The 11,803-nt window shown below is 43.8% G+C and overlaps 2 protein-coding genes across 3 annotated transcripts; one reads left to right on the forward strand and one right to left on the reverse strand.

The window, feature by feature from the left end:
* The first annotated feature begins 3,500 nt into the window (after positions 1 to 3,500).
* LOC130204724 (receptor activity-modifying protein 1-like) lies at positions 3,501 to 7,431 on the forward strand. Its single transcript, XM_056431669.1, has 3 exons — positions 3,501 to 3,606; positions 4,819 to 4,957; positions 6,753 to 7,431. The coding sequence occupies exons 1-3, from the start codon at positions 3,552 to 3,554 to the stop codon at positions 7,006 to 7,008; spliced, it is 450 nt and encodes a 149-aa protein (XP_056287644.1). The 5' UTR covers positions 3,501 to 3,551; the 3' UTR covers positions 7,009 to 7,431.
* Positions 7,432 to 7,705: 274 nt separating this feature from the next.
* On the reverse strand, positions 7,706 to 10,729 carry si:ch211-93g23.2 (uncharacterized protein LOC100005086 homolog). 2 transcript variants are annotated; one of them, XM_056431668.1, is made up of 6 exons: positions 10,503 to 10,729; positions 10,096 to 10,256; positions 9,445 to 9,661; positions 9,139 to 9,242; positions 8,450 to 8,587; positions 7,706 to 7,986 (listed from the first exon to the last, which is right to left on the reverse strand). In XM_056431668.1, the coding sequence occupies exons 1-6, from the start codon at positions 10,599 to 10,601 to the stop codon at positions 7,896 to 7,898; spliced, it is 810 nt and encodes a 269-aa protein (XP_056287643.1). In that variant the 5' UTR covers positions 10,602 to 10,729; the 3' UTR covers positions 7,706 to 7,895. The 2 variants fall into 2 exon arrangements, with proteins under 2 accessions (XP_056287643.1, XP_056287642.1); XM_056431667.1 differs by having other exon boundaries at positions 10,445 to 10,725.
* Positions 10,730 to 11,803: the final 1,074 nt, after the last annotated feature.

The raw sequence follows: 11,803 nt of genomic DNA on the forward strand, positions 1-11,803 counted from the left end.
AAAGCTGAATTATATCAGTCATTCTAATTATTTCTGAGATTTGAGACGGACAGATTTTAAACTACTATCCGGTTTAACAGTGTGGACAGACAGCCTGTAGCCTGCATCATATTCATGTAGGCATTATTAGACAAAAAAAATATGGCGTATAATCTACGATAGTAAACATTCCATGAGACTACTCCTTGAAAAGTCCCCGACAGACCACTATTACCTTACCTGAAATGAACATACACCTCGTACTACTACTCCTTACCATAAAGTTGTGCTTATGGTTATTATTAAACCTGATTCGCGCTTTCAATTTTGAAGATGAGGTCATATGAGATTGAATTCTGCTTTTGTCTGCAGTCCTGGGATTCATGGCCCAGTGCTTCATTAAGAGTAAAGCAATCAGTTCTAACACTTAAACAGATGGTATCACGGGCAGCGTCACTTCAATAACTTCCGAGTCTCAAACTAGCAACAACAAACAAACCGATATCAACACCGTGTCCTTTGGAAACACTTCTGCTTTCTGTATTTTGCGGCATGTTTCCTAAATACTGGACATGTGTTGTCAATTACTAAGTTAATCTTAACTTGCCTATGTTTTATCTTTGCATGTGTTTTCTTAAGTGGCAGTGTGTTGATCTCTCAGGCCACCGTAGGTTAGCATACTTTTCAAAGACATGTCGTCATCATTATCATCATCCTACAGGCGTATAGTCCTACGATAAATAGCTTGTTCCCATGAGACTTCTTTCCTTGAAAATCCCCAAACAGACCACTATGCTTACCTGGGTAGGGGCATGCCTCATTACTACTATCAAAGTTATTTTATAGTCTATTGAGCCAAGATTCCCAGACATGTCACAATATAGTGCTCGGTGGTTGGTTTGATCCAGATGTATCAATTAGCTTCTTTTTTGTTTGCTTCTAAGTGTGTTTACCTTTATGAGTATCTGTCCATTGTTGTGAATCCGTCTTTCTTCTTTTAAGTGATTCCACATGTTTTACGATGGAAGTGCTAAGACATGCACTGCGATGCAGCTTTAATGAGTAATCATTTAATTACTATCATTCTCGGCCTGACTGTTCAGATTGACAGAATGTCAATTGGTACAGAACAATTTCAAATAGTTAGTTTGGTTGTTTAAAGGAATGGTAAGAAATAAGTAACTCAGGAGCTTTCCGTGAATTTGTTTGTCTTCTTCTTTTCCCCAAATTCACTGAGATCTGGCTGATTACTGGAAATTTGGAAGATTGTTCTTTATCTGCTGTCACTTCGGTGAAATATTTATGAGAAGAAATATGTATTAAATCCCAAAGGGGAAATTAGTTCCTCTGCGTACAACCCATCCTTAGTTATTAAGGAGCAGTGGGCTGCAGTGATCGACAGGAAGCCACTGGGGGTTCAGTGCCTTGCTCAAGGACACTTTGACTTGCAACTAATGGGAGGCAGGATCGAACCGACAGCAGGGTTGCAGGACGGCCTACCCACTGAGCCACAGCCGCCCACAATTATGGACCTTTGCGAGGTATGTTTTGCTTTCTTATCAACTGATAGTGAATAATTGATCTTTCCTTGAAAATCCCCGACAAGACCACTATTACCTTACACAAAATGAACATGCCTCGTACTACTATCACCACCATAAAGTTATTGCTTGGTTAAATCAATTATGGACATTAACGTAACTTTTCACTTTAATTACCAGAATGTTTTGTAGATGTTTTCACCGTAGAGTTATACTTTTCAAAACATGTAAAATAATAGGTAATCATTGGTTAATTACTATCATTCTCAAAGCTGACTGTTCAGATTGACAGAATGTCAATTGGTACAATTTCAAAATTTCATAGACCCTTTAGAAATATGCTTTAAGGTGTTTTTGTAATAATATAGGAAAAAAATGTAAAATCACAGTATTTCACTGCAGAACCTTGAAATATCACTTTATTGAAGGTGTTTGATTTTAATAATATAGATTGAATGTCTAAATCTGTAAATCACAGTATTTCACTGCAGAACCTTTAGAAATATCACTTTATTGAAGGTGTTTGATTGTAATAATATATAGAAAAATCTGTAAAATCACAGTTTCACTGCAGAACCTTAGAAATATCACTTTATTGAAGGTGTTTGTTTGATTGTAATAATATAGGAAAATCTGTAAAATCACAGTATTTCACTGCAGAACCTTTAGAAATATCACTTTACTTGAAGGTTTTGATTGTATTGATTTAATAATAAAAATCTGTAAAATCACAGTATTTCACTGCAGAACCTTTAGAAATATCACTTTATTGAAGGTGTTTGATTGTAATAATATAGGAAAAATCTGTAGAATTACAGTATTTCACTGCAGAACCTTTAGAAATATCACTTTCTTGAAGGCGTTTGACTGTAATAATATAGGAAATCTGTAGAATTGGTAATATTTCACTGCAGAACCTTTAGAAATATCACTTTATTGAAGGTGTTTGATTGTAATAATACATACAAAATCTGTAAAATTACAGTATTTCACTGCAGAAGCTTTAGAAATATGACTTTATTGAAGGTATTTGACTGTAATAATAAAGGAAACATCTGTAAAATAACAGTATTTCACTGCAGAACCTATAGAAATATCACTTTAATTAAGGTGTTTGATTGTAATATTACAGGAAAAATCTGTAAAAACAAAATCACTGCAAAATTACTGTAAATTTATGGTTTTGTCCTTTATTTTATTAAGGTATAAGTATTTACCTTAAATTTACGGTTTTGTTTGGCAGCCGTAGCTGCCACTCATTCGGTTTTTTCTTACAGGGTTTTTTCTTGATCAATAAGTGATGGGGGGAACTTGACTCGTATCTGATGAGTCTAATGATGTACTATCTCACAGCCTCTGCAGGGACCTGCAGCAACTTAATAGTAGTCACTTCTGAGTATTAATAGTCATATAGTCATAATGTATTTAAAGGACGATTCTGTGGATCATCATTCCTTCAGAGACTCTTTACTTTATAGTGAGTTTATTTATTTATTGTTATTACTTATGTCATTTATCCTGCCACGTGAATACATTATTTAAAATGAGAGAAAGAAGCGTGACAATACCCCCCCCCCCCCCCCCCAAATAGTGATGATATTATTAATACAAATCAAAATGAGCTCAAGTTTGTTTATTTAATCTCCTGTGTAGCTTTGATGTGTGTGTAACGCAGCAGGCCAGAGGCGGCGTGACCCCCCTGCGGGCTCATCGTGACTGGCATATTCATTTCGGGTGTCTGAATTGTGTTGCGTCCCCTGGTGCGCGCGGCTTCAACACGGCATCAAATGACACGCGGAGAGCTTCTATGATTAGGACGGCGCGCTGAGGGGTGGGGTGGGGGGGCGGGGCGGGGCTGCCTGCCACCGCGGAAGGTCGAGGGGGCTTTTTACGCGCAGTTGGCGGTTCATTTATCTGTGTGTGTGTGTGTTGGGTGGGTGGGTGAGGGAGTGGCTGTGACACATGGAGGAAGAAGTCCCCCCCCCTCTCAGGAGGGATCAGAGTGCGCACAGCGTCCTGGAGGCGTTCGGCATGGCTCCGCAGTGCGCGTCGCTCCTGAGAGCGGGGCTTGTGTTGCTGGTGGCAGGTTAGTGTGTGTGGGAACAACTTCTGAGTGTCTGACGTGTATCTTAGTTCATTTTCTTAAAAATAATTCGTGAATACATCCTATATTGTTTCTACTGATGTCTATAGAGCATGCTGTGTGAAGTAATACACATGAGTAACGTGTACTTTAGAGATGATAGAGCTCTGATCTTGTGTTGTCATTCATTGATGATGAAGTTTACACACTATCTGTATATGTGTACTCTGAGGGAGGGGGGGGAGAAGAGCTTATTCAGGCTTATTTAAAAGAAAGTGTTTGTTGGAAGCAAAACTAGTACCCATTACATCACACTATTTATGATATTATCAGGTTACTATTACAATTGCTGTTGGATAGTTTAATGTATTTAAAGTATGTAAACTCCTCTTTCGTAAAGTTACACTGCCGTGGAGAAGAAATAGTGACGTACAAGTACATCAGAACTGTCCTTATTTACAGTTCTTGAGTCGATGTCACGTAGAGAAACACATCTCCATCTGGAGGAGGATAACTCAAGACGATGTGTCTGATTGGAGACGACATGAGGACTCAGCAGCTGGCCAGACATGAGAGGTGGATGGATCATATTCATCATATTCATGAGCATCATCTTCTTCTTCATAAATATTGAGTCGCGGAACGGCGGGCAGAATTCCTGGTTCCTGTTAGACTGACGGCTGTTTCCCTCCGGGCGATACCCAAAGTATATAAAAAGCATACTCGAGGACAGCGAGTCGAGAGAGTGAAATCCTCCAGCTCTGTTTGGCCTTGACTTCCCGCCAAGTGAGGCGAACAGGTGAAGCATGACATCCTCATCGCTAATAGGCGTTGGCCGTTTTGCTAAATGTTTCCTTTTGACGCCTCTTCTCTGAAGAAGGTGTGTGTAGCGTCTCTTTTTCCAAAAGAAATTCCAGCGCATGCAGTCTCCCTTGCGAGTGTTTTCAGAGCCTTCGGAGAGCCGAACACAATGAGGCCCGCCGCCGGCTCTTATCAGGCCGCCGCAGACTGAGATCCGCCATGTTTCTCTGGTCGTTCCACGCCGGTCTTGTCCCGCCAGTTTAGGCCTAATATAGGTGGGGGGGGGGGGGAGAAGAAATGGTCCGACTTGGATCCCCGATGCTACATCGCGTCACCCAAATGTCCTCGTTTTGTACGCCTCGATTGATTCGTTCCATCGGATTTCTTTTCTCCCCTCCTCCCTGTGTGCGTCAGCTCAAGTCCTGCCGTCGGCGTGCGGCTGCAACGAGGCCTTCTACGAGAGGATGATCAACGATCTCTGCTCGGCCAAGTTCAAATTCGACATGGGCGGGCTGGACCGAGGCCTGTGGTGCAGCTGGCCGGACACCACGGAGTGAGTTCCCCCCCGCCGGGCCGTGCAGAGAGAGAGAGAGAGAGAGAGAGAGAGGGCAAAGAAAAGAGAGCGCCGGTTCCACGGTTTAGTCAGAGATGATGGCTTCGGGGAATGAGTTGGATTTGGTGGAAAGGGTTGTATTTTTTTTTTTTCAAAGAATGAGGGTTTTGTGAGAATTTTCTATCAGGAAACACCCCCCAATTTTTTTTGTATGTCAAATGATATACTATTAATAGACAAGCATGTAACTCAAGAGTTAACTGTCTTTCCATGTGGTAACATGGCCATCGTCTGAGCTCCATGATATGAAAGCGCCACATGTCATCGTCTCAAATGTATAAGCTCTCGCGAGAGGACTTGTTGGCCTAGAAGCCACCATCAAGCTGTTGCCCTGACTTTAGTTCATCCTCTGATCCAGATCAACGACAACCTCGACCTGCTGCTGTGTATATATATATATATATATATATAAATATATATATATATCAATATATAAATATATATATAAATATATATATACATATATATATATTAATATACATATATATATGTAGGGTATTTTCAGTATCTTCCAGACAGGAGGCTGAAGAGGGGATGGGAGGCCCACAAGAGAAGCTGCTGTCAAAACTGTGATTTCCCTCCTGGCTCACTGTCCTCTCTTGGTCCAGCAGATAATTAGTGTGTGTGTGTGTGTGTGTGTGTGTGTGTGTGTGTGTGTGTGTTTGACGTAATCGCCAATGTCCTTTGGAGAGCGGGCAGTGCAGCAGATTTTTCAAAAGCATACAAAAAAAGGAAATTAGTAACAGCCCAACACGTCTTGTGCGTGTGCCGATTTGTAATTCCAGAGAATTTAGAAGTCTCCTAAAGTGTTGTTGGGATGTTGGCAGTGTGTGTTTCTATTCACTCCATAACATAATGTACGATAATAAGGTCCAGAAAGACCTGCTTGTAAGACAAAATGCTTCTGTTTTTTCAGAGCAAGATGGTGTCATTAACACCCCGTATTTCCCAGAGCTATATTAAAAAAAAACAGTCTCTCCCGACGCTTGTCTTATTTTTAGTGCAAAACAATTTCACCGAGTGGCAGCTCAAAACACATTTTCTGAGACCGGTTCGAAGAAATAGGGCTCCACCGGGTTCGGGCAAAGCTGAGCCGTGGCTCCGCTGCGTTCCTGATGATAGATGCCACTGTCATTTCGGGGTGGCGGGTGTATTTTAAAGTGTCCCCGTGTCGGTTGCCCCGTTAATAAAAGATCAAAAAAACAATAAAGCCAAACGACCAACTGAACGATAAATTGCACCCATCGGAAAACAAAGGAGAAAAAAAGGCAATTCGCCATGAACGGTAAAGTTGTGTGCACTTCTCCTGAAAGGGACTTTGCTTCCTACCCACTTGCCCACTAAGCCAGTTTCCACACGGAATGGTGCGACGCTCTCCTGGGAGGGTGCTACCCCGCTGGTATGCCTCTCCATTTCCCCTGCCCGCCCTCTACCAGTTATATTTAGCGGCGTTGAGGCCTTTAGTCTTTTTTTTCCCCGACCAACAGGAGCCCCTCCTCGGGTTTCACTCCGAGAGGACGTTTCAAAGACAAACCCGGAGACTAATTTTACCTGACGAGTGCGTGGGAGCCATCTGGAGGAGCCATTTTAAGATCATCGTTGAACGACGTCTTCTAGCACAAGCCTCACATTCCGACGCTCTTATGCCAGGAGAACATTTAGCCGTGTGCCAGGAATACCAGGATGTCCCGCTGCACGTGGGTCGGTACTGACGGTGTGTTGTCGGCCTCTGCAGGATCTACGAGGCGCTGACGAACTGCACCTACCAGCTGGCCCCGAAGGTGGACTGCTTCTGGCCCAATCACATCGTGGACCGCTTCTTCATGCACATCCACCGGATCTACTTCCACGACTGCTCTCCGACCGGCCGGCTCCTCCACGACCCGCCGACCGGCATCCTCGCCCCGTTCATCGGCGTGCCGGTGCTGGTCACGCTGCTCGTGACCGCCCTGGTGGTGTGGAGGAGTAAGCGCACAGAGGGGGTGTTATAGAGCCTTATAGGGGGCTCGCATCTTGTGTGTGTGGGTCGACTCATGTGGACTCAATGGGGGAGCAGAAGATGTGGAGGTGATGTGTTGTTGGTTTGTTGTCTCGCAATTGTGTGATGACCACGTTGGTATGCATAGCCGATGGGAAAACAGCCGAATTTAATACAACAATTTGTTATAAATGCTCAATTTGGTCAGAAATAGAGAGTGTCCAAGTGTGGGAGAAGTAATGACGGTGTTTGGAGGCCAAACAGTTCATTACCATCTGTTGTCATGACGCTGAAAAAGAACCTGAAAGCACATTATTAACTGACGATAAGGAGAAACCCACGACCTGGATAAACTATTGTTATGCATTTGATGAGAGAAGGAAGGAGCAGAGAACATATTTTGATTAAAGAAGATTTTTGGGACAAAGAAGTGAAACATGGTGATGATTTCTTCATATTCATCTGCAGTTCAAGCATCCACTGTCTCCTTCTGACTCTAGTGGATGCATCTCACCTTGGTTCCTCTCAAGAAAAGTGAATGTTTAGGACTGGACAGGAGGCTCAAAGTGGACTTCCATCTCTTCACTGAGCGACAGGGCTCCATCTAGTGTTCAGGGTCTGACTCTGCATGTGCCAACATCGGGTTTCACTTCACAGTTGTGTCAAAATATCTTTGTATCAAAAAAAATTAAAAAACAAGCAAATCATCCAACCTTTTGCATTTATTTTATTTATGATGTACAACTCAAGAGGAGTAGACACAGACACCCGGCACACTAAAGGGTTAATTGTGCCACATTGGGGAAACACACAGCTGAGCTTTCCACCCCGGGGGAGGGGTGTGTGTGTGTGTGTGTGTGTGTGTGTGTGTGTGTGTGTGTGTGTGTGTGCAGGATTCAATCAGAGCGGCTTGCGGGCCAGCCAGTAGAAAAACTTGACAATCACCGTGACCTCTGTCTCCGGAGAAGACACCTTCATGGCAGACATCAACCTGGTGGAGGACAAGAAGAGACGGATGATCGAGGTAAAACCTTGAACGCCTCGCTGGACTCCCGACAAGACAAACCAGGTCAACTGTGTCCAGAGACAGAGCAGAAGACTGTGTGTGTCGTAATTAAATATAATGTCATACTTTCTTATCCGTGTGAACGTTATGGCTCAGCCCTTCCCCTCCATATATTTTGCTTGCTGGGCTTTTCTGTCTTGTCGGTGGGGAATTAATGATTAATGGTGTTAAAGCAGTTAAGCTTAGTTGAGCAATGTGTGGCTTCTCTGATCAATGCTCAAGACTGTGACCGCATTCATAGAGGAATTATTGCCTTTTCTGAGCGTGATGCATTCATTTCAGGTGTAGATTAAGAGATCAACGTCCAGTGGCAGGCCGGTGGAGGCGAGAGGCCAGAGCCCGAAGTTAAAGATTACACTTGTGGATGAGGTGCAGGTTAATATCTTACTTGTTCTTTGTGTCATCAGACAGACGTTCAGCCCGAGAGGGATCCTTCTGCAGCAGGCCCTGGAAGCTGGAGAAGGTCTCCACCATGCCGATGTAGCCGCTCAGCGGCAAGCTCCGCTTCACCTTCAGACTCCCAGTCCTGGACAGGAAAGACGGAGAGATTTGGGAGATCGAGGCCGAGTAATGATCCAGAAACTCTCTCCTCGCCTCTAGGCCGAGACGCCCCCGAGCGAGACACTTCACCCCCGACTGCTCAAGTTTAAGCTGCTCTGTGCCAGTTAACTGCCCGACGTCACAGCGTGTGCATCTCTGACTTAATACGAGTGTGTTCATAGCATTTACCCTCCTAGTAATGCAGGGACTACTTTAACCCTTGTGTTGCCTTCGGGTCAATTTGACCCGATTCAATGTTTCACCCTCCTGTTACCTTTATATTTCTAACATATTTTACCCTTGAGGTCAATATGACCCCAGCTATTAAAATCTCCAGAAAATTATTAGAATTAATATTGTTTTCCAAGTTTAAGTGTGAGGTACTTTATGTTTGTTTGTTGACTCCCGAAAGAACACCGACATTAAACATTGAATCGGGTCAAATTGACCCGAAGGCGACAGGAGGGTTAAATATTGAATCGGGTCAAAATGACCCGAAGGCAACACAAGGGTTAAGACACACAGATAAGTACTCACCACTCTTTGTCAGGGTACGGGCAGGAGTCAAACATGGCCGAGTAGATGTCCGAAGAGCTCGTTCCCAGGTGGGGATGCCTGAAGGGCAGCAGGGCGGTGTAAAACTATTTAGAAAAACAAACAAAAAGCATCATTACCAGCTATCCTTTGCATAGGCAAAAATAATTTAAAAAAAATAGTGGGCAGAGGTGTGGCTTATCAACAATTATCTTTCAGTTGGATTCTGACACGTTAACAGTCACCTATACTTTTTTAAATGATAAATAACACCGTCTATGAATAAGGTTTTCTAGATGTGGGATGGACCTCTTTGCAGATGCCGTTGAGTGTCGTGTCGGGGACGTCCCCGTACTCCAGCTCCATGTCCATGGAGTAGCTCAGCAGGGCCAGGCAGCCTCCAGGCCTCAGCACCCTGTCGACTTCCAGGAGGAACTTCTCCCGGTCGAACCAGTGAGCCGCCGCGAAGGCCGACACAAGGTCCACCTCGCCGCAAGCAAACGGTAGCGTCTCTGCCGGACACTCCCTGGGGTCAGGAGGAGAGAAATATGTGACGTTGGTCATGTGGGTTAGGGCCTTCAGTTAGGGTTAGGACGATGATAAGGCAGCCTGGTGGTTAATGACCATTATAAGAGGAAATATAGATCACAAACAAATAAATATGCATTTCAAAGCTCCAACGACGATGTGTACGGTTACAAAACCTGCAGCTTTTTGGCCAGAAGATGTGGGAAATGTGTATCAATATATGAAATATGAACTTTCCCCACTGTGGGACGAATAAAGGTATATTATATCATATCATATATATCTTCAAAAGGTTGTGACCAGAAACTCTCTGTCGACTCACATCAGTGATACAGTTAAAGTATGTTGGAAAAACAAATATGACCAAACTGTTGTTAATGCGCCCTGTAGGGTATTTTGAACGACCTTTTTGCCCCCTCCCTTCCGACTCACCTGTATGAAACATTTGGAGGGTTTTCATTGGTCAGAGCCATCTCCAGCTGGGCGGGGCTGACGTCTGTTCCAACCACCTTGGTGAAGTGCGGAGCCAAAAGGATCGTCCCTTGCCCCGACCCGCAGCCCACATCCACGGCGAGGTTGCACTGGTTCGGTGTCTGGAAGGCAACAGAGCCACATGGTTATGAACCGGTTGCTTTGCTTCTGAAATCTCTGCAATGAGTTGGATTTCTTCTCGGCGGACCCAAGGCCACAGGCCGGTCCTCTCCTTGTATCTGGTACGAGATGCACGCTGAGATGTGTTTCAGAGGTCATCGTGAAACAGCGCGTCGTTAACACACTGCACCTTTTTCTCCACGTAGCTCACGATGGTGTCGATCAGCTCACAGGGGGTCACTCTGTACCTGCAGTAAGCGGCCGCGTGATCTCGGCCCTCGAAGAGGCGCACGGCCATGTTTCTCCTGGTTGTCAAAGCGGCCGGCTGAAACTGGGACTCTGCACATGGACGCTTCTCCTCTCACAACAAGTTAATCGTTGACGCGGTGCAGCTGCAGCCCGGAAGCGTGGTGGCACGCAGTTAAAGGCATAATTCACACTGCGTTGGATTAAGTGTAGTACGTCCGGTTTGATATATTAAAAGGTGTTTGGGATTTATTTGTAGCAATCGTATTTATAATATACATAACTGTGATTTAACTGTGTAGAATTCCCTGAAAATAAGAATAATGAGCTGATAAAAGTGTATTAATTAATGTAAATGTAATTACCTCAAAGCAACATTATTGTTACCTTCAAATTTTTTTTCCAACTCTTTTGGAGTTGTTTATATCTATGATCTATATCTGTTTGCTGATCTAACTGTGGGGATACACTTTGATTAATGCTCTTTAGATATATGTCCATCCATCCATTATCAATACCGCTTATCCTCATTAGGGTCGCGGGGGCGCTGGAGCCGATCCCAGCTGACACAGGGCGAAGGCAGGGGACACCCTGGACAGGCCGCCAGACCATCTCAGGGCACACAGAGACATACAACCATTCACTCTCACATTCACACAATATATAAAACTGGACTCATGTGCGCTGCTCTCAGGAGACAATATGTGGAGCTGTGACTTCAACATAAAGAGGGTAAAAAGACAAGAAAACTAAAGTGTGTTTTTTAAACCGCTTGAGTTTTCAATATCACAAAAATGAATCCTGTGATTCTCCCGCTCCAGATTTCTGCACATGCGCTTGGTTCCTAGCAGCAGCAGATGGCAGCAAATGCCCAGATATCATCACGTATAGTGAGAAGGAAAAGTGTGGGAATGCTTTGCAGTTCCATGTTCTCTGTAATTCCTCATCATCCTAGATCATCGCTTTTATTTAATCTGCAATATCATTGTTTCTTTGCCATACCGACGTATCAGACATGAAATATCATGTTCATGGGGTGAAAAGAATCTCACCAAATATAAACTCTTTATAGAAAAGCCAGAAATATGTCTGTTTCTATCAGCAATTTGACCTCACACTTTTTTTTACAAATATTTTCAGATGGTATAACCCCCCCCCCCACCCCTCAAAAAAAACAGTCCTGAATCCGCTCGCTGCGGCCTGGTCTTGTTGCTTTTTCTTCCCAATCAACAACATTGATTCTTCCCCTCCACCTGATCAATATCCATTGTCGGATATGATTTGCAATTCGGCTTGTGTGAAC

This window comes from Pseudoliparis swirei, chromosome 14 (assembly GCF_029220125.1).
Source record: "Pseudoliparis swirei isolate HS2019 ecotype Mariana Trench chromosome 14, NWPU_hadal_v1, whole genome shotgun sequence".
Classification (NCBI taxonomy): Eukaryota; Metazoa; Chordata; class Actinopteri; order Perciformes; family Liparidae; genus Pseudoliparis; species Pseudoliparis swirei.